This window comes from Colletotrichum chrysophilum, assembly GCF_026319265.1.
Source record: "Colletotrichum chrysophilum strain AFK26 chromosome Unknown scaffold_10, whole genome shotgun sequence".
Taxonomy (NCBI): domain Eukaryota; kingdom Fungi; phylum Ascomycota; class Sordariomycetes; order Glomerellales; family Glomerellaceae; genus Colletotrichum; species Colletotrichum chrysophilum.
In genome coordinates, this window is record NW_026517297.1 from 221351 (window position 1) to 243283 (window position 21933).

The window sequence follows — 21933 nt, forward strand, 5'->3', positions numbered from 1 at the left end:
TCCCCGTCCAAGTAGCCGCGGCCGATACTCCACGTCTTGCCGACGCCGACACTCCACAGCCGATACTCCCCGTGAGGTTATTGAAAAGCCATTAGCCCATCACTTTATTGCCTCACCTGATGAACTTATCCTTCCCACTAAGACACCTTACCCAGATAGAACTTTCGTGTAGGACAAAGTCTAGAACATTTCTCCACGGGCAATTGCGGTCCAGATGAACCTGCGGAGCCTTTTCCCCACGGGGAACTTTGACAGCCCACGTCCAGCCTCAAACAACTGCATGAAGGCAATCGTAGCCGCCGATCATGCCCAGAATGCGCGGTGCGAACTTGGAACTGGAGCAACGGCGCGTCTCTCGGGCTTGGTATGGAAATGGCAAGGGCTCAGCGACGCCAAGAAATGCCATCGAGACTAGTCTGCCGCTGAAGACCTCGGCTAGCAGGCCAAAGAACACTCGCGGAGACCGCGCAAGCCGCGCACCCCGGTCACCATCCAATGGTCTAGACTGATCAGTTCTTCAGGCAGCAAGTACGATAATCAATCTGCAGGCATTGATGATATGGTGATACATCTCGCATAGAGAAACCGTATGCGCCCGTCCCCGCAATCCCATCATCCCAGACCAAAGATGGCATCACCATTCATTCAGCTTCTCCTTCCCTCGTCTTCAGTCTCCCCATGCTGGAACAACTTCAACACACGCCCGCTTCATTAGCCCCATGCTCCATTGAGAGTAGAATCATCTCGGCGTCAGAACCGGCATATGTGAGACATGTCCGCCCCATCGTGTCAACGGCATTCGCGTTCGCGCTTCCAAAAACGAGTAGCCGGTCGAGCTGCATTGCGGTGGAATGGCCCAATTCTTATCTTTTCTCCGCACTCAAGGGCAATTTGAAGTGGCGTTGGCCCCTTATCGTTCCTCAGCTCGAGGTTCTCGCCGCGTCCGATGAGATATGGCAGAGCTTGTGCGACATGCCACCAGTGATTCCCTCTAGCAAGGATATGTAGAGCACTTTGCATGGTCTGCATCTCATCGTTGCCAAGCTTCATGGCGCTCCAACTCATTTCGTTGATACCAGCGCCGAAGTCTTCAACTAAAAGGCAGATTACGTCGAAGACTGGAAGCTCCATATGGATGGCTTCCAGAATGAATGGCCTGAAACTTTTGTTTGACTCCTTCTTCCGCACCCAAGACGAATCGATTCCGGCTGTCGGGTTTGTTGTGTTCCTTCCTACACGAGAGACGCCATCTTCTTGTCTCCTTTTGGCTTCCAGCTGGATGATGCGATTCACCAAACACGTGAAGCCGCCACGTATTATTTCTTCTAGACTGGTGAGCCCTAGACGCCGGTTTTCAGCAAAGAAATCGATACCACAGTGGAAAAGCTCTTCCACAAGATAATAATGGCGCCGCTGTAATATCGAACAAAGCAGTCTTCGATTCGACCTTCCCTTCTTGATACCATCATAGTCCCGCAACGCCGTGATGGGTGCCTCGCCACGGTACTTGACGAGCTGCTCATCAAATGGAGCTTCTGCGTGTCCAAATCGATGTCGATAGAGAGCAAGTTGACGCGTCTGCAATGCTTCAGTCCAAAACCTGAGATCACCTGCAATCTCCACATCCCAAGGAGGTAGTCGAAACCCCCGCGAGGCTTCTCATCCCATCGCCGTCCTTCCCAAGGCCATGAGAGATCTCCGCCCCTATCAAGAAGCATGTCGATAATCTCACCGAGACTGGCTGTGTCTTTTAACAGATGATTGTTGCCGTCATACTGGGGACGGGACAAGTCTGAGAGTTAGAGACCAGTTGCGTCTCCATTTCCTGGCTCAAGGGCACGTCTATGAGGAGCATTCCACAGCGCATGTTCCACTCCGAAAAGGTCGCAAGCCTCGCGAAGACCGGAGGTCTTGACATTGGCGTCTGCACGGAGCAGCATAAGGTAGTAACAATTTCGGGGCGGCCTGATTTACAAGCGTAATGGAGAGGTGTTTGACCCTTGTTGTCTTCGTTATTGACACAGGGGATAAGCAAGTTGCAATCATCTGCGAGCCAAGCACCTAGGCGTGCGTATTCGAATCCAGTTGGTTGGCAAAGAGAGTCTAATAATCAACCGACGATGTTGCTTTGCCTGCTTCTAATAGCGAGATGGAGTGGTGTCAACCCCTCATTAGTTGCAACATTCTGGTTAGCACCTGCGTCGATCAGCTCCTTGGCATGATACTCTGAAGTGGTGACGACAATGTGCAGCGGATTAATGCCGTCTTCATCAGCGGCATCGATGGTTTTCGTTCGTGAGAGGAGCAGATCCATGGGGTATGTCGCGTCCGGCTCGCCCCACCCTCGATGGGCCTTACATGGCAGGTTCTGAAGTGGCGTCCTGACTTTCTGGTTCGTTTTCTCAGGATCTAGTCTCAGATCCAAGAGCTGCTTCCAGACAGGAATGACGCTGGTGAAGTTATCGAAGTTCGATGGATGCCAGCTGAATTCGTGGAGCAAAGTGTTTCCATCGCTGTCTACGACCTGCGGATCAAGTCCTTGGCCGAAGAAAAGGTCCAGTCGAGGATGTTCCTGATCATGGAAAAGTCTCTTTGAGATCCCAGGATGGCTTCTCACAGCTTCGTGCAACAAACTGCGACCTTTGGCATCGCATGTGTCAAGGGTGGCGCCCAGTTCTATCAATACCTTCATGTCTCTGTGAGGGTCTTGGAAGTACGGGACTTGACCATCCTAAAAAGTGCGGTACGGCCATATTTGTCTTTGGCATTGATGTCAGCACCGGCACGGAGTAACATGCCCCAAATCTCTTTCGCGTATTCGCCTGATAGCCTCATGACGTCCATAGGTGTTATGTCAGACTTGTTGCTGAGATTGTCGTCGGTGCCTGCCTCGATCAGTTTCTTGATGATTCTGGCGTCTGAGTTGGACTTACCGAGGGCCACGTGCAATTCCTCATTACCCTCCCTATCCACGACCTTGCAGTCCTGGCCATAGTCTAGGGATTTGTGAGCCAGAAATGTAGCGTTGCGATCGAGGAAGAAGAAGAGCGGTGTCTTCCCATTTGAAGGTATAGCCGCGTTGATATCTGCATGGTCAGTCTCAATCAGTTGAGACATGTTGTCTGTATTTCCCGGGTTGTGAAGGGGTATGTAGCCCTTGTTGTCGGCATTATTTGGGTCGACAGATCTTTCTAGCAGCAATTTGGTCCAGAGAGGATCGATCAAAGATTTCACGATGTCCTTCCTGCCAGACTCAGCAGCCCAGAAAAAGAGGCGATCTGCCATTAATATCTACAGGATTGACGGCGGCATCCGGTACGGTGAGCTGATGCTTCACCTACTCACATAAGCCATATCTGGCCGCGACATGCAATGGCGTTACGCCGCCATGTCCTTCTTCCCAGCGCATTTCGAGCCATATCCTCAACCAATGATTGTTCTCAACAAACATCTCGAGTGCCTGATCGATCCCCTTCTGTGGATAACCTTCGCAGGCCGATTTGACAATATGGTCGTACCAGTTGCTTGCTGCATAAGCAAGCAAAGGGATACTCCAAGTTTACTTCGGCAGTGTCATGTCTTTTGCAGCCGCGTCTGGGTTTATTTGCAGGACGCTTTGGTGATTCATGTTTCTCGGGATTCATCTCATCGAGGCGCCCAGCCTGTAGATAACTCAAACATGCTAAACCAAGTCTGGCGCTCGTCTCTCCGAAGGTCAGAATATGATATCCAGCGTCGTGGTTCCTGTTGATATCTGTGAGGTACTCTTTGAATGTGTGGTGGATCACACAGACGGTCTCATCGGGCAGTATTTCCAATAAGAGCCACAGGCTGCTCTCACGCTGTCTTTGCTGAGCGTGAGGTCTTGGTTGGCGAGACTAGCATGAGTGACTTTGATGACATCGGCCATCTCCATCTCCATTAGGCTAGGTGGACGGATAGCGTGCGTAGTCCATTAGAGAGTGAAGATCTGAACATCTTCGGGAACGCCAGACCTCCGTGAGTGCTCACGGAGCAGATTGGAGTATATGACCGACATATCCTTAAGGAGAGCTTGCAGAACCTCCTGGGCACTGGCTCCTGGCTTGAGGAAGATATCCATGGCGAGTTTGGCATACAAGAAGAGGCCATGCGCTTGACCTGGGATAGCCTCCCTGAAGACCTTTTGGTACTCTAGAGGTACATTTGAACACCCCAAAATCGCTCGAACATAGGTGGCAATGTCGACGTTAACTATGCCAAACTCAAGTTGTATTTGAGAATGATTGAGATCTCTCATGAGTGGCTCATATCAGGCATGATTTGGCTGGTCAAGATCACTTTGACTTTGTGAGGCTTCCAAGTCCCGAGCTCACCCAGAGCGCGGATGAACTTCCAATGGTGCCGATCCATCTCATCCAAAGCGTCAATGATGCAAAACGCTTTCTCATGTAAACCAGAAAGTGCCATCTGAAGGTCTTTACAGAAGCTCTCAAGCGACATGCTGTTGAGAGATCGCTTGCTTTCGACGTACCCCTTGATCTGCTTCTGCAGGAGGTGGGCTGTATAGCAGAAGTTGATCCAGCCAGTCTCTCAACAGCGCAGCCGGTTCGTGGTTGGCGTCAATGTTCTCTCGAAAGAAGTACAGCACCGGGGTTCCTGGCTGGTTTTTGGACAGGTATCGAACGATTTGGACGCCAGGACTGACTTTCCAAAGCTCGGTCTGCCCTTGACCCATACGAGTCCTTGCTCTCTACCTTTGAGCTAGTCATTGTATGTGCTGTTTGATGCGATGCATTCTCCGGTGCCTGGGGCGTGAGATGAGAGGTGTTTCCGATATTCGCCGCTGTCTAGGTCATATTAAGCTGGTCGTAGCCATGCTCTTAGGTTCTCGATCACCTCGGGGAGCTCTGGCAGAATTTGATCGGGGTTGTAGTTGCTAATGTCGTCGTGGCCAATCACGACAGCGTCGCTGTCACTGTGACTAGAAGACATGGTGGTCTTCTGGTCCAGAACACTACCTCCCACGACAAGATAGAACTGAATATGAGTGTCTAAGGCGCTTAAAGTGCTGGCTTTGAAATATCGTGCAGTTGGAACCTGATAACGATTGGTTACGTAACGGAAGAGCAACTTTTTGGAGGGAGAAAATGGAAGTACGAGAAGAACTAGAAGAACATGACGTTGAACAAGGTTAGGTGACCAGAATTCAATCAATTAATTGCCTTAGATTTGGGAGTGGCTGCCTATGGTTGGTAGCGAATCGCCGTTCAGCAATGTGAATCCTTCCAATTCTTGGCACTCCTGAAGGGATTCTTCCAGGGGTTCTGGCCACTCAGAGAAGTCTTCCCTCCAAGTTCAACCCATCCAATATCAGAGAATCATGAATACTACTAAAAGATGGCCAAATAAAGCCTAGAGGCTAGCCCTCTCAAGTGCTATGTAGCAGGCCCATATCATGCTATTCATGACCAGTGCCTGCGCTGAATGGCATCATAACTGGTTAGCACTCTCTTAGGGGATGAGTAGAACTCCTCGCCGGATGTCTACTAAAAAGTTGTTATAAATCTCTTAGAGTTCCTATCCCACCGGTTCGTTCTGAGATGGGAGTGGGATGCCGATACCAGTCCTGAATAGCCCAGCTAAACACCTCCACCGCCGGCCCGCCCTGCCGAGAGATGGAATGTGGCATCAGATCTTGATGTTTGAAGTTTGGGATGATGGATGCTCAGCGCAAACTCAAATATATTGCGAAGACGATCAGGTTCCATCCCACACCTAGTGTTTCTCAGTCCCTGCATCCACGTTGCTGGATCTGCCCGAAACCTAATTCATGGCCTTGGCTTAACTTGAGACCCTGAACCTTAGGATGGAACCGTTTTTCCAGCCAAGACGCTACGTGCCCAGTATTGTTCTTTAGCAGCTTATATGTGTCTAGCCAAGTAGACGTAGTGCCGAAAATGCGGATGTACCGATTCTTGTTTCCTTGAACGGTCACCTAAACCATGTTCTTATGGATCTGGTTATCAATGCACCGGCTACCATAAACACACAAAAGCAATGATTCCCGACGATTGGGAAATCAGCCATAAAATTGAAGATATTCGAGGATTGAGTCAATGGTGTTTAGAGACGGAGCCATAAAATATTCGCCGTCGATCTAACGGTGCCCCCGCTCCGCAATATCTCCGCAGCGAAACTCTATTTCGCGGCCCCTGCATCGTGAACTCCGTGTTTAGTGCGACGCGGACAACGTGCCAATTTTTTTTCTCAACATCACAAGTTACACCGCAATGGGCCGAAGATCAAAACAGACATCTTGCTTTCCATGTGTTGAGGCCAAGAGGCGTTGCGATCGGACACTCCCCGCCTGTTCCCGATGTCTAGATCGGGACGTTGACTGCGCATACCCACCGGTCCGCCGGTCACGGCTCCGTCCGCCGCCAGACCTCGACCCGGGGACGCAGTCCGTTTCCAATTGGGACTTGGAATCAGCCTGGCCCGCAATACAGGATGACATGAACGACATTGCTCTGCAGGTGGAGGGTATCGACGCCTTAGCAGACACCTTCTTCGCTTCCGACCAGGCAGCTGATGTGCCGAGTACTCTATCCCTCGGGATCGACCACAACCTCGAGGCATCGTCATCATCCTCAAACACAAACCCGAATCAGTCGAACAGCGAATCGAGCCCCAACCAGCTTAGCCCCACCGTGGAGCGTCTAAGCTGGTTCCTGAACTCCCCGTCCTGGGCCATCGCCTACCACTACCACCCACCGGGATCCATCCCTCCGGCCGCTGTGTTCACCAACTTCGTCCGCGGCCTGCAGGACTGGCTCGTCCGCTTCCTCCGCAAAGGCCACAACCCCTTCATCCACCGCAACCTCTACACCGAATCGAGCATGCCCCGCTGCCTCCAAGATGCGTACGCCGCCATCGCCATCGCGCAGAACGTCACGCCGGACAACGAACACGTGGTCGACGCCACCTCCGCGACCTACATCCTGGACCTGATCGCCAGCCACTCGGCGACGGAGCCGGCGTTCTCTCTGCTCACCACGAGGGACCACCTCGCTCGCACGCAGGCCCTCCTAATCCACCTCTTGCTGTCCCTTTTCTCTCCCTCCATCTCCCGCCGCGCCAAGGCGGAGAGTCTGATCGACATGCTCCGCCTGTGGGCCCAGCAGCTCTGGGAGTCTGCCGCGCTCGACGCAACCTCCTCGTCCATCTGCTCAAATACCCTGTCGTTGCCTGCAGACGCTGGCGCCGACACGACGGACATGGTGCAGAATCTGTATCGGGCGTTTGTCCTGTCAGAGTCGATCCGCCGGACGTACCTGCTGACGAGCATCGCTACTGGCGTGTACGGCGCGCTCAAGTCAACATGATCTGAGACGTGCGGCGGGGATATATGCATCACCGCGCGTGCGGAGCTGTGGGACGCGCCTTCGTCCGCGCGGTGGGAGTCTAGCGCTCGCAAGGCGGATCCGTTGTTTTTGCATAGCTTGCACGGGCAGAGCTTGGTTGAGCGCGGGATACCTGCTGCGGAGGTTGATGAGTTTGCGAGGCTGTTGTTCACGATAATGTGGGGGCTTGAGAAGGTCGAACGTTGGGTTGTGAGTACTGGCGATAGTGTATCTGTCATGTATTGAGGATTTCCATATATCTGTCATGGTGAACCTCGGATTTGGTTGCAAGCAAAATTACAGAACTTGGAACAAGCCACAAATGACAAGTCTTTTCATAAACAGCTCGGGGTACTGTTCGACGGTGAATTGAAAATCAAAGTTGCCTCGTATATGGTCCAGTACCTCGCCGCGTTTCACTCTTTTTCACTTTTTACCAAGCTTGCAAAGGTGGCAGACTCTCATCCGCTAGTCTTCTGTTGACTTCTTCCATGGCGGAATTCCAGAGCCCCCTCACCTGCTCTTCATCTAACGCCACCGAAGCAGGAACACCGATCTTCCCCACCGGCAACAGAAATCGCCCTTTGTATGCAGCCGGATTCTCCTTCACATCTCTCGAAGCTGCCGCAAACAGGGAGGTTGCAGCACCTTGCTCCGGCGAGAGAAACGTCAAGCGCGCAAAGGTCCTGACCATGGCGTTGTTAATCGAGAACACGCCCTCTGTGGCGACCTCTCCCGGGTGCACCGCAACAGATATGATGGGCAAACCCTGCTTGTCCAGCCTTCTCTGCAACTCTTGCGCAAAAATGAGGTTGGCGGCTTTGGAGACCGCGTAGCGAATCATGTCGAAGCCAAAGGCGAACTTGCCGAAATAGCGCCATTGCCAGGGGTGTGACGGGACCGGGTTGCGGAGGCAGTCGAGCGAGGTGAAGGGGAACTTGAAGCCAATGGGTAGCATCGCGACTTGTGCGGTGGAGGTTAGAGTGATAATGCGGACGTCGGCACCTTTCTCCGCGGCGGCACTTTGGAGTAATGGGAGAAGGCGGTTCGTGAGCGCAAAGGGGCCGATGAAGCTGCAGTCACTGGTCAGGAGAGGACATCTTGTATTTGACTCATAGAACTTACTTCACAGCCATGTGAGGCTCCCATCCCGCGCCAACTGGTTCGTTTGACCAGGTTGCTGCTGCTGCGTTGTGGACTTCCAAAATGTCAGCATGGATGACTCTTATTCCGGGTTGGGTATGGGCAAGTAACATACTCAGGAGGTCAAGCCTTTGCTCCTGTGTCTTCAACCAATTCACTGCGGCCGTGATGCTACGCATATCCGTGAGGTCTATCTTGACCCATTGGAGATTTTGCGGCTCGATCTCGGGGGTTTTGTCTAGAATGAGCCTTCGTGTCTGCACACCTTTGGCCTCAGATCGCACCGCCAGATACACCTTTGCGCCATTCAGCGCAAGATATCTGGCTGTCTCGCGTCCAATGTCACTGCTGTGGGAAGAATCGTGTAAGCTGAGGCTTGTTGAATGTGGGTGAGTCGACTTACTTTGCGCCGGTGATGACAGCAATTTTCCCATGCAGTGAAGGGATATTCTTCTCTGGATTGCATTCGGTCGTCATGTTTACGGTGATAGAATAGACAAGTAGAGATTTTCTATTGCGTTTTTGAAGTCTTTTTATTTATGCTGAATAGCGAGCTGGAGACTGGCATATATCTACACTGTAACTGTATTTACCTAGCAATCAAATAACTTCTTCAAACATATCAAAATACAATGCTATAATAAGTACGATTGCAGCAATCTTCGTCCTCCGAAAAGCATACTTAAGATTTGCGGACATGGAGCGGAGGACCTGCGGACGTACCGCGGAAGAGAGTGGGGCTAGGGAACCGGAGCTCACGGCCCCATTTCTGAGGCGTCAGTCATCGGAAAGCCACTCATCCCGGTACTTGTAGCACACGACCCGACAGCTCGCACCTCAGAAGCAGTGAAACCACAGGTGCAGCCTTCGGGTCTTTGTGATTTGGGACGATCGCCTGTCTCTCATTCGCAGGCGCGCTGGTTGGCTGCCTGAGCTTTGGGTTCTGCAACTGCGGTTTTGGGCCCAAGCTTCTGCTGCGTCTGGGGTGGCACGTGCCTCCTGCCGGATGGGAAGCTCCGCTCAGCGCTGTGGACGAACTCACCTACGTCATGGGCTGGTCACCCTTCGAATTCCACCACGCAACACGCCTGCTCGTCGCGACTTCACGTCAACAACCTCCAAGCTCTTATCGACGAGATACACCACATTCGACTCGGGCATGAATGAGTTGACGCGCATATCCAACACATCGTCCTACGGCTTCAATATCAGGTGGCGCACGATGCTGTCCTGCTTCGGGTTCGGCAAGTCACGCGAGGATCGCGAGCGAGAGCCTCTGCTGCCGCGCTACAATGACGACACGGCGCTCCAGCAGCGGCTGCACGAGAAGCTGCACACGTATCAGATGCTGAGAGCTCTCGGCAAGGGATACATGCCGTCCAACGAGCAGCTCATCATCAACCTGCGCACCCTGCTGTCTTGCGACATCCTTAACCCCGACACGCCAGACCTCAGCGACTCTGGGCGCAAACTCATCCTCAACGTCAAGCTCCTGATCAAGCAGCTGATTGAGCTCCTGCTGCACAAGAACGACCAGGACCAGATTCAAGATTTTATCTGGTATCTGACGAAAGCTCGCTTGTCCATCGACGCCTACGACATTGGTGCTCGAGCGTCAAAAGCCAGGGCCAGAGCCGATACAGTTGCTGGTGGGTCGATCCCTACTGACACCTTAACACCGTAGATGCCGTGTACTGGGAGGACCCCACGTTCCATCAAAGTCAAATAGATGAAAGCCTGACTGGACTTAAAACTGACAATTGCCAAGCATACAAAAGCTTACAAACCGTCGGCTCTCTCGTGTTAACCAATTCTGACTTTCGCCTTTTGCTATCGGACCTCGGCACCATTGGTCGAGAGGTGTTCCGCGACACAGCCTTCACCCTATCCGACGTGTCCAAGCAGGCTGCCAAGAAAATAGAGCCCTCCAAAGAGGAAGAGGAAGCTCTCCGACATCCGAACGGGGACTCGAAGCCTCCCCCTTCCAAGGACGACTTCCAGGATGAGGTCGTCGAGGTTTCCCAGGTCGTTGCTGATGGCGTCGCCAAAGTCGCAGATGAAGCCAGCCAGAGCTTAGTGGATCATGTCACCGGCGACGAACAAGAGACCATCGTGCACCGATTGAAAAAGACGATTCTGAACTTGCGCGACCGCAAAGACTACTCTGACTCGGTGTCCACGCTGTCTCTTCTGATCAGACGATATCTTTTGGTTTACTCGCACGCCATCTCCGACACCATCGAAGTTGCGCAGGATGACATCAACACCAACCCTGAGGCGGACCGGGCCCTTAACAACTTCTGGCTCTTTTTGACCTCTCTCGGTGACCGCAACCATTGGAACGAAGTCGAACGCATGTTCAAGGTTGTTATGGAGCATGGCCGGAGTGATCCTGAGTTTGACGAGCTCGTCAGGCAAATCGGCAACTTGCTGCAAGACATGTTGACAGATCCTGACTTTTTCGAACATGCCGAAGACCGTTTCAAGGAGTTGAGGGCCAAGTCAAAAGAGCTTACATCCGAGTCATCCGTCAGGGATGATCTTGACGCGTTGCTCGACAAAGTCCAACTGGCCTTGCACTCAGTGCTTGAAGATGCCGACATCAAAAAGGTGCTCAACACCACCCAAAGAATTCTTAAAATCCTGTCGCCTGCCCACCAATACACGAACGGGGAGTTGGTGGCCGACTCTGTCAACGTCTTCATCCCCTTGCTCGTGCAGGCTGTTCAATACGTGCCAATTCCTCGCTTGGAGGTTTCAGCACCGGCAATCGACCTCCTTTTGGAGAACCTAATTTTGGAACCAGGACGCACCGTCAACAACAGCTCTTTCCTCCCCTACAAGATCAATATATCGACCCAGAATGATGTCGAAATTCGCAAGGCCCGCTTCCGGACGACTTCCACAGTGAAAACGCTGATGCGAATTACCATATCGGGCCTGTCAATTGCCGCAGAGGATCTGGGCTTTTGGCTCCGCCTTCATTCGGGAATATTGAGGCTAGCCGATGCTGGCATCGCTGGATTCCACCTTGATGAGCGGGGGATCGATGTTGCCATTGATGTGGAGGTCGGAAAGGAGCGACTTGAGGACATATTGACTCTTCACAATGTCCGAGTTCGCATCCACCATCTCGATTATACGCTCCGCAAGAGTAAATTCGCCTGCCTCGCTTGGGTGCTGAAGCCGATTATACGACCAATTGTCAAGGCCGCATTGGAAGCCCAGATTGCTGCCAGCATCGGCGAGTTGCTTCATTTCGCTAACAGAGAACTTCTTTTTGCTCGTGAGCGGCTCAGGGCCACCCGCATCGCCGACCCGCAGGACTTGTGGACATTCCTCAAGGCCGTGGCAGCGAGATTGGTGCCTCCGGAGGATCCAGATCTCTACACCCGAGTGGGCGTTGCGCAACCCGGCCGGGGTGTCTTCAAGGGGGTCTATGCCCCCGGCAGTCTCGTCAAAATGTGGAACGAGGAGGCGGCCCTGGCAGGCGACCGAGTGCACGAATATCAGAGAGACGGGTGGCGCAATGCAATCTTTGACATTGGCACTACAACGGTCTGACGTTGCAGTGCTGCTGGCGGGTAAATGGCGCAGTCGCAGTCAACCGACGGAAGACTGCAGTTTGTACGAAAAACACTAGGGACAAGACACGGCACGGAGGGCAACGGTATGGAGTCAAAAGCAGCATGTTTTGTGATGTATTCCTAGAGGCGATAACAGGGGAAACAGGACCTTTTACAGAAATGGCAAGTCGTTAAATCATCAAAAAGCATGTGCTTATGGCGCGAAGTGGCGGATGCTTCCGGCAGATGCGCTGCATGCTACGCTGCCAGCAAGCAGTCTGTGTGCTAGCTGTGCAGCTTCCCGAAAGCCACCAGCCGCCGGTGCAATTGTTGTCCCAGCCTACTATCGAGACAACTTGTCAGCCTGCAATGCACAGGTCGCTGCCGCCGTTGTGTTCGCTTGACACCTCAATCGAGCAGGAGCATAGTGACACGATCTGTGCCAAGGTCAATTCACTAGAGCTTAAACGGATCTTTGCCTTGAACAAGTTTACGTCTAGAGGGGCTCAGTACAACAGCTTCCCTATTTACTCGGGTTACATGAGTTTAATCAACCGACGTCTACAGCCACAGGCGCGTATCAAGCGCCGGAAACCGTGGAATGCGCGGGCCCAGCAAGAAGGACTCCGTGATGCCATGAGCACATGCCAGTGTTGGCTCGAGTCATCAAGCACTATGCTCCCGACGTCGAAATACCGTTACAACGCCCCTTGCAGTGCGCCACCCCGTTATTGGCGTCGCACAGCGACCGATTGCTGCGGGGCCATCCCGAAACTTACTGATGCTTGAATTCGGGACGTCTCTTTTGGAGGAAGGCCGACATCCCTTCATTGAAATCGCCAAGGCTAAAAGTCGAGTAGTAAAGAGATTTCTCCATGGTCATCCCGGCGTCCAAGTGGCTATTTTCAACTGTGATGGGGTCAGCGAGTCATAATTACAGGGACACGCCCCCTCGATCCCTAAGTGGAATCCGGAAGCCATCCCCCAAACGGAGAAAAGGGAGAGAGTGTGAGGGAACCCACCGGTGAGGACAGCCTGCTTAGCCGTCTTGACGACGGGGCCCGACATGACGGCAATGCGCTCAGCGAGCTTGAGGGCCGCTGGGACGACCTCTGCGCGCGGGAACACCTTGTTGACCACGCCCAGTCGCTCAAACTCGGCTCCGCTTGCTGAATCGCCCGTCAGGACGAACTCCATAGCCTAACAACCGTTAGTTCAATCTATCTCTAGGGCGCAGTGCGCTAGCTCATTGGAGAGTGAGTCGATAAAGATGAACGGGTCAAACTTTAAGTTGATCTTCGTTCTCGGCTTGACTTACCTTGTGCTTTCCAAGGGCGCGCGCCAGCCGTTGAGTTCCGCCAGCACCCGGGATGGTTCCGATCTTGATCTCAGGGAGGCCGAAGGAGGCGTCCTCAGCGGCATAGATCATGTCGCACTATCGAATGTGATGAGCACAGCACGTACGAAGTACACGCCCAAAGCGACTTTTCTCGCCTAGCAGCAGGACCGTGGGGGGGGGGCTCATGTCACTTACCGCCAGGGCAATCTCGCAGCCACCGCCCAACTTGAGGCTCGCGCATTAGCCAGGTTTTTCCAAGTTCTGGAGGGAGGAAAAGAAAGCAATTGGACCGGGGGGAGTCGCCTTAGGGCGCCAAAGCGGCCTATAGCCCAGCCAAGACGCCAAACGCACGACGACGACGACGCGGAAAACAACTTACGGCAAATCCGACGACAGCCGCGATGATGGGCTTGGAGAACCTGGCAAAGGCGTCTGTTAGGTCCTTGAGGAAGGCCCTGTTGTGGGCCTCTGCCGTGGAGATCTGCACCAGCTCGTTCAGATCCATTCCGGCTGCACCATAAAACGGATTAGCTAACGTTATGGTGTCCATTAGATTAGATGAAAGGTCCGCCTGCTGGGGCCCCCGTCGAGGATTTTCATGACGTTTCAGAGATTCAGAAACGTCGACGTTCCAACGACGGACGGAGGCAGGGCCCACCACCGCCCTTGTGTATCACGTCCGTGGGGAATCAGATGGAGATGGGATGGCAGTTGTCGGTGCCTTTCAGGCTTGACTGCCGTGTGCGGCGCCGCGCCTGTTGGTGATGCGCCTGGATGCACGTGGTAAGGGGGGCCAGGCCAACCTGCGCGCGTTGATTGACAAGCAACTGCAAGAAACCGCAGATGCCGAGGGGAAAAGCGAAGGGGAGGGGAGGGGGTCGAGATTTCGAACGCATGAGGGGGTGTTTGTCTGTCGCACCAAGACTTCAAGATCCCAAACGGCCAACAGTAGAGCTTGTGGGATGCAGGAAATTTTGGGGAAAGAAACATGGACATGTCTCGAGTGCTGAAGCTGGAAGCTGGAAAACTGGACGGAAGACGAAACGTACCGCAAAAGGGCCCATCAGGGCCGCCGGTGATGACCACGGCGCGGACGGCTTCCAAGGCATCGAGATGCACCAGTGTCGCGATAATTTCGCCGATCATGACCTGAGAGAAGGCGTTTCTCTTGGCCGGGCGGTTGAATCGAACGAGAGCGACGCCCTTGTCGGCTTCCACGGTCAACTCGAGCGTTTGCAGGCTGTCCATATTGAAAAAAACCTCGGAATGGCGATAAAGCGGGAGAAAAAAACAAGCAAAAACGTGATGGGCGAAATTGGAGAAATGGAGACAACGGACGGGGGACCGGTTGGAATTGACTTGGAATGAGAGTCAAAAGCGTGGTGAGCACATGGCAAGAGAGACAAAGAAGTTGGACGTTTTCTTCTTGATACTTTTTTTATTTTTTCCGTCGTTGCTTCTTTCCCCTCACGAGGTTTTGCTTCTTCACTAACACCGAGCGCGCAGTCCAGGAGGGCCGCCCTGTTATGACCGAATTCGGCCGACCGACGAGGGTGAGGGGAAACAGTGCGTCGCAGGGCCCTTTTCAGGGTCGCATCCGACTGGAGCCTCCAAAAATGCACAGGAGCAGCAGTGCGGATAATCAGAGGGCGAGTTGAGTGCAGTTGATGAGGGGGAGGGAGGGCGGCCGAACACTGTGAACGGTCAAAACAGGCGTGAGGAGCCGCGAAGATCAGGGTTTACCCCGGGCGGCCGGCGACCGTCGCCCAACCGGGGAGGAGGCGACACCACCAACATCATTTCATCAACGCATCAGGGACGGGACGTGGGTTGAGAGAAAGTTGTTCGAGACGGAGCACAGCACAGAGATGACGAGGGGTCGTCAAAGTTCACGCATCGGCTGTGAATCCGCAAGCGCCTGACAAATCCTCCACGATCGATGGTACGTACTGAAGGGAGCAATCCGTCAAGTAATGGGACTGATTGACAACAACTTTGTAAGCCCCCCCTGACGAACCCTTCTCCCCCCGTCCCCTTACCCCTACTCCCCTGCACCGGGGGATGTTCAAGGGAGCCCCTAAATCCTGACGTCCCGTCCACAAAGTCCCTTGCTACAGTCCAACTTCACGTCCTCCAAGGTCCAGGTCCGCCAGCAACAGCAAGTCCTGAGGAAACAGCTGCCGCATTGGGCGGATCTGGTCCGGATCGACCTCCGTTTTTCCCGCATTTGGAGGTCTCGTCCGGGCCAGCCCCGCCGTTCCGCACAGCTGTTCCGCACAACAACTGTTACCGCGGGATGGAGACAGGGCCGCAGGCGCGTTACAACCAAATTTCTGCCCGTTTTGGGGCCCTAAATTCAACCTAGTCGGTTTGGCCTACTACTTGCTCTCTACGGATACCGTGTTATGGTTATGGATACCTGCAGACTAACGGCAAATCTCCAGCACTACTAGGCCTGTACTCGTACTACACGCGCTCGTAAGGGAGGCGTATTCTCGACCGTGCCCCGGTGTGCCCCTTGGCGCTCGGGGCTTTTTCTTGGTGATGGATGCAAAATGCTTCCAGGACACCTGCTGCTTGCGCCCATCATCCAGCACATCATCCCGTCATGATCCCTGGCTTTTGCGGAGTGCGGCCAAGTATCCGCTCGTCCGTTGCTGCTTTCGTTTACGGTTTGACGGTTCCCAGAAGACGTCCGATTACAAGGCCCCCCCATGGTGTTGTGAGAAAGCTCCTCCGTCCTGCTTGCTACCTACCTAGCTCATCAGAACAGGCAGCCCGGTTCTCCACCGCATCTAAAACATTTGTTCTGCACACTGCGTAGTAGGCAGGAGCTGAAAGAAGCAACGAGGCCCAGCCCTGATATCCATCCCTCGGCGTCTGGCCAGGGTGTTCTAGAAGCTGTAACCTTGTTCGTTCACGGAGCTCGACGCAGGTTTTTGGCGAATTTGCCAAACGGGATGGAGCTGTGGTTCGGATGACAGGGCTTCTGCACGGCCTTTCGTCTTGGCATCTCGCGAGATGGCCACGCGCCTACCGGTACACACAGACGAGCAAGGCGAGACATGGCAAGGAAGTTGACATGGAGACAACGGGGGCGTGGGCATGTTGATGGTCTAGACGCAGCAGGCGGATAGGGATATATCTGCCTCGCGGTTCCCACCTCTCCTCGTTCGAGCTATGGTTATCCCTCGCGTCACTGGTGGGCACAATCACTCAAGAGCATCAACTTCTAGCTCTACTAATCATGGTCTCCTCGCGTTCCTTCCACTCGCTGGAAAGCCTCTCCCTGGCGGATCGAGTGCTTTTCAACCAGTTCAGCAGGGGCCCGAGTGATGTGATCCCCTACCACGTCGTCCACCACGCCTTCGAGTCCATCGCCGCGGCGCATCCCGACGTCACCGCCGTCCGCCACTACGATGGCACGACGATCACATACCGCGAGCTCAACCGCCGCGCCAACATCCTCGCCAACGAGCTGCGGGGCACCCACGGCCTCAGGAAGGGGGACCGCGTCGTGCTCGTCTACTCGCGCTGCATCGAGATGGTCGTCTTCATCCTCGCCGTCCTCAAGGCCGGTGGCCAGTACGTCCCCCTCGACGGCGGCATCATCCCGGAAGACACCCTCGGCTACGACATTGCCGACTCCGGCGCCCCCGTCGTGCTGTGCCTGCCTAAGTTCAGGGAGAAGGTCCTGCGCAGCATACCCGACGACAGGCGAGATGTGGTGAGAGTCGTCGACCTCGACGCGAACAGCTGGCTGTGGAAGCACGGCAACGCGGGCCACCCCGGCGTGATCGTCAAGCCCGAGGACGGCGCCTACGTGATCTACACCTCGGGCACCACCGGCCGCCCCAAGGGCGTGGATGTGAGACACGAGGGCGTTACCAACACCCTTCTAGCGGAGCCGTCGAAGCTGGGCATCCGTGTGGGAAAGAATGTGGCGCAACAGTTGAACGTCGGTTTCGATATGTGTAAGTCAAATGTCTCAAACTCTAAATTCCCATTTTCAGCTTTCATTGTTTGGCTGACGCGGCACACGGATAGGCGCATGGGAGATTCTGGGAACAATGATGAACGGCGGAACCCTGCACATCAGGGGCAGCGGCAACGACCTCTGGACGGACTGCTTGCAGCGCGTCGACACCGTCATCGCGACACCGTCAGTCGTCCTCAAGCACATGCCCAAACGTGAGGACTTCCCCAACATCAGGACCATCGCCGTCGGCGGCGAGCCCTGCCCGTTGGCGCTCGCCGAACAGTGGGCGCCCTACATCAAGTTCTGGAACGTCTGCGGCCCGACCGAGATCAGCATTCTCAATACGGCGCACCTCCACAAGCCCGGCAAGACGCTGTCTATCGGCAAGCCCAACCCCAACACCAACGTCTATGTCCTCGACGAGAACGAGAACCCCGTCCCCATCGGCCAGCCGGGTGTCATGTGGGCCGGCGGTCCAGGCGTGTCCAGAGGCTACCTCAACCTGCCCGAGCTAACCTCTCAGAGATATAAGCTGGACAAGTTCACTCAAGACGGGTTAGTCCAGTTCCCTCCCTCCTCCCACCGTCCCGTTAACCCGGCCGAGAGAAAACGCCACTGACATTAAAACTCACAGTCGTATGATGTTCAACACCGGCGACCTGGCCCGCTGGCTGGAGGACGGCAGTCTCGAGCCCCTCGGCCGCAAGGACGACCAGGTCAAGATCTCTGGTTTCCGCGTCGAGCTCGACGGCGTCTCCCGCGCCATTGAGAAGCACTCTGCCGTCACCAAGGGCTGCGCGCTCAAGATCGAGGACCGCCTCTGGGGCTTCTACTCCGCTGCCGCTCCCATCGACGAGGCCGAGCTCAAGACCATCGTCGGCGAGGGCCAGCCCTTCTACGCTGTTCCCACGGTCTGGAAGTATCTCCCGGTCATTGAGCTCACACCCAACGGCAAGGTTGATAAGCGCGTGCTCCGGGATATCGCTGGCGGCGCCACTCCTTCTCCTCCCCTCCCGCCCATCTCCACCTCCATGTCCACGCCCCAGACCGGCTCCTCCGCCTCCTCCATCAGGACAGAGGTGGCATCCCCCACGAAGAGCGAATCTGGCTGCACGCTCGTCGACTCTCGCAACTTCACCGTCATCCCTTCGCATGGCAGCGACCCAGACCTCGAGAAGACTGCCGCCTTCGTGGAAGAAGAGGCAGAGAAGCAGGAAGACTACGAGCTCCCCTCCAAGAACGGCTTCCACGGCTGGCGCTGGATCCGCCATCGCGGCCTGAACGCCTACCGCAAGCTGTTCGGCGTCATCTTCCTCGCCAACCTGGCCACCTTTGTCTTCCTCCTGTGGGATGCCCGCGAGAACAACTTCTCCCTGCCCCTGAACCACCTCGCCACCGCCGTCGCCGCCAACCTCCTCGGCGCCGTCCTCCTCCGCCAGGACTACGTCGTCAACTTCATCTTCTGGCTTTGCTCCCGCGTCCCGACCTCTGTGCCGCTCGCCATCCGCCGCCACTTCGCCCGCGTCTACCACAACGGCGGCGTCCACTCCGGCTGCGCCGTCTCCGCCACCGTCTGGTGGGTCATCTTCACCGGCGCCGCCACCGGCAACTTCCTCGCCTCGAACCCGCTCCACTCCGTCTCCCTCATCACCCTCGTCCTCACCTACCTCATCCTCCTCCTCCTCCTCGCCATCCTCGTCATGGCGTACCCCTCCATCCGCGGCAAGATGCACGACCAGTTCGAGTGGACGCACCGCTTCGCAGGCTGGTCCGCCCTCGCCCTCGTCTGGGCCCACGTCGTCGCCACCGCCGCCTCCTCCGCCTCGCCCACCGCCCCCCTCGGCGCCACCCTCGCAAAGACGCCCGCCCTCTACCTCGTCGCCCTCACCACCCTCAGCATCGCCCTCCCCTGGATGCGCCTCCGCCGCGTCAAGGTCGTCCCGGAGCCCCTCTCCAAGCACGCCGTCCGCCTGCACTTCGACTTCACCACCCCCGGGCCCTGCACCTCGCGCGGCGTGCGCATCACCGACCGCCCCATGGTCGAGTGGCACGCCTTCGCCGCGATCCCCGAGCCCGACGGCCCCGGCTTCTCCATCGTCGTCTCCAAGGCCGGCGACTGGACCAAGCGCATCATCGAGAACCCGCCCACCTCCATCTGGACCCGCGGCACCCCGGCCTCGGGCGTCCTTGCCGTCGCGCCCCTCTTCAAGAAGATGGTCCTCGTCGCCACCGGCTCCGGCATCGGGCCCTGCCTGCCCGTCCTCATGGAGCGCCGCGTCCCCGCGCGCGTGGTGTGGTCCACCAAGAACCCGCTCAAGACGTACGGCCAGGGCATCATGGACACCATCCTCAAGGCGGACCCGGACGCGCTCATCTGGGACACGGACCAGCTCGGCCGCCCGAACCTCGTGCAGCTCGCGTACAATGTGTACAAGGAGAGCGGCGCCGAGTGCGTTGCCATCATATCGAACGGGCCGACGACGAATAAGTTTGTGTACCAGATGGAGAGCAGAGGTATTCCTGCGTTTGGGCCCATTTGGGATTCTTAAACGTCTTTGGGTTGGGGATTTTCTTTGGGGTTATGGTATTTATGTGTGTTGAAGGATTGCGGTTGGGGGCTGGCTTTCTTGAGCGAAAATTGCTGCTGGCCTTTGTCCATATTTTCTTGTGTCTATTTTTTACTTTTTTCTCCGTCCTCGGGATCGGAAGGGTTATACCATCTACGACTGTCACAATTGTGTATAAAAGTACTAGTGCTGTGCGGGCTACATCGGGATATGTAGTTCAGACTAAATCTATAAGATTCATTATAACTTTTGTCTACCTTGAAGTCTGTTGTGTCATCCGTCTAATTGAACTCACGTACCGCGGCCCACTGATTGGAATCATCATAGACCACTAGGCGTACGAGTGGATGCAGAGACTTTCGAGGTAGACCCATACATATGCAGAAAGCTGTTAAATACTCACAACGTCCCAATATCATGAGCTCCGGTCAATGATACACCAGGCCTGGGAGAAGTGCAAACGTAACAAGTAAAGAGAGACGGACAGAACCCAGCTGAGTTGTTGAAGCGTCACTAGGTCACAGCTCTACACTGTAGACAACGACCATGTTCAGGATTCTTGCCATACTAGGCAGATAAGAAGACGAAAAAGTTCCAGGGAAGCAGTTCGCCACGTTACCTGACATGCCGTCAACGAGACAGCAACCCACCAAACATGCAGACGCTACGAATCGAGCCGTAGCCGGCTTGGAAGTTCCTCTACACCGACGCCAATCGAGGTATATTACGATAACACCCCGACGCTGGAACCCCCTACTGGGTGGGCTCGAAACTTCCTCAACAATGCCCCCTAACGCAGTGTGTTGTGAGGAATCGACGAGAAGAGTCCTCGGCCGTTCAAGCGTTTCTTATGTTGTGCCTTCTCAAGAGGCGACTCTTTCAGAATATTGTTGTATCGCCATATAATTTTTGACTTTGGATTCTTGAACCGCCCGGGACAGGGCTTGGCGATTCCTTTGTCTTTTAGAGTTGCACATCAATACTAGAGGTTCCTCCTGCCGTGACAGTATACTTGCCGGTGATTGTAGGTGGTGGAAGCTTCGTTTTGGAGTCGTCGTTGTGCTTGTTGTCATTCTAGTTCTCGACGTCAGAGCCAGGCTCGCATAGCTTGCTTGGACATGTGTCGTGTAGGGCAAGCCTCGGATCGTCGGCGGCGCTTTCAAACAGTTTGCTGCGGGATGTCAGATAGGGGGGAGCTCCGAGGGCGAAAGGAAATGTTCCGGCTACATACTTGCCTATTGATGCTGCCTTGGGACAGTTGGTATTCAAAGCCGAGAAGCCTCTTCTCTCCTGAGAAAGCCCAGAGACAACCACGTTCAGCCTAACTTGCCTTTGATGGTGGCAATAGTCTGCAGATGCGTCCGGTATCCCACGGCCATACCAAGAGGCGCTCTCGGATGCTGAGGTTTCCGAAAGGAGATCACCGTCGCAACTTGACACAGTGACTAGAAACAAGACGTCTCTGAAAGATTGTGTTCGTTCCCAGCGTCATTTATGGCAGAAAGCCTTCATGTCTTGCAGTCTTGACATCATTGGGAACCCGAAAGGCGATTCGTTGTGTGTCACCTCGGCAATACTCAACACCGTTATCTATGGCAGTCATACGATCAGCTCGGTCCGATCGACACTGGGGTTTACACCGCCTTGTACGGGCAGTTGTGACTGGGAAAAGAAAGCGAACGACATTACTCAAAGCAAAACGGCACTGCAGAGCACGGCCTGAATACGGTGTTTCCTCGGATTGCTCATGCATCTATTCGTTGGATTGGGTAGACGGATACACACGTTTTCGATTGGATGGCCAAAATGCAACCTCGTCTAGGATCGTCGTCGTTTCGCGTTACGCTGGCAGTCCTGAGGCTATCGTGTGGGGATTGGGTCTGTCGGATTTCGGAACCGGTAGGTCTTATTTCTCCCACCGCCACGCCGGTCGAAGACTGTTCTCAAGTATCCC

General features: G+C 54.8%; 6 protein-coding genes across 6 annotated transcripts; 3 read left to right on the forward strand and 3 right to left on the reverse strand.

The window, feature by feature from the left end:
- Nucleotides 1-2688: 2688 nt before the first annotated feature.
- Nucleotides 2689-3117, reverse strand: COL26b_002104 (uncharacterized protein; the record flags this gene model as incomplete). Its single annotated transcript, XM_053175034.1, has 1 exon — nt 2689-3117. The coding sequence occupies one exon, from the start codon at nt 3115-3117 to the stop codon at nt 2689-2691; it is 429 nt and encodes a 142-aa protein (XP_053040978.1).
- Nucleotides 3118-6497: 3380 nt separating this feature from the next.
- On the forward strand, nt 6498-7367 carry COL26b_002105 (uncharacterized protein; the record flags this gene model as incomplete). Its single annotated transcript, XM_053175035.1, has 1 exon — nt 6498-7367. The coding sequence occupies one exon, from the start codon at nt 6498-6500 to the stop codon at nt 7365-7367; it is 870 nt and encodes a 289-aa protein (XP_053040979.1).
- A 451-nt stretch (nt 7368-7818) lies between these two features.
- Nucleotides 7819-9005, reverse strand: COL26b_002106 (uncharacterized protein; the record flags this gene model as incomplete). Its single annotated transcript, XM_053175036.1, has 4 exons — nt 7819-8458; nt 8511-8583; nt 8644-8876; nt 8932-9005. The coding sequence occupies 4 exons, from the start codon at nt 9003-9005 to the stop codon at nt 7819-7821; spliced, it is 1020 nt and encodes a 339-aa protein (XP_053040980.1).
- Nucleotides 9006-9687: 682 nt separating this feature from the next.
- On the forward strand, nt 9688-12092 carry COL26b_002107 (uncharacterized protein; the record flags this gene model as incomplete). The annotated part of the gene is made up of 2 exons (XM_053175037.1): nt 9688-10177; nt 10297-12092. The coding sequence occupies 2 exons, from the start codon at nt 9688-9690 to the stop codon at nt 12090-12092; spliced, it is 2286 nt and encodes a 761-aa protein (XP_053040981.1).
- Nucleotides 12093-12869: 777 nt separating this feature from the next.
- COL26b_002108 (uncharacterized protein) lies at nt 12870-14681 on the reverse strand (the record flags this gene model as incomplete). The annotated part of the gene is made up of 5 exons (XM_053175038.1): nt 12870-13003; nt 13117-13294; nt 13413-13529; nt 13813-13943; nt 14483-14681. The coding sequence occupies 5 exons, from the start codon at nt 14679-14681 to the stop codon at nt 12870-12872; spliced, it is 759 nt and encodes a 252-aa protein (XP_053040982.1).
- Nucleotides 14682-16680: 1999 nt separating this feature from the next.
- On the forward strand, nt 16681-19961 carry COL26b_002109 (uncharacterized protein; the record flags this gene model as incomplete). Its single annotated transcript, XM_053175039.1, has 3 exons — nt 16681-17407; nt 17481-17967; nt 18047-19961. 3 exons carry the CDS (start codon nt 16681-16683, stop codon nt 19959-19961), a joined length of 3129 nt encoding a protein of 1042 aa, XP_053040983.1.
- Nucleotides 19962-21933: the final 1972 nt, after the last annotated feature.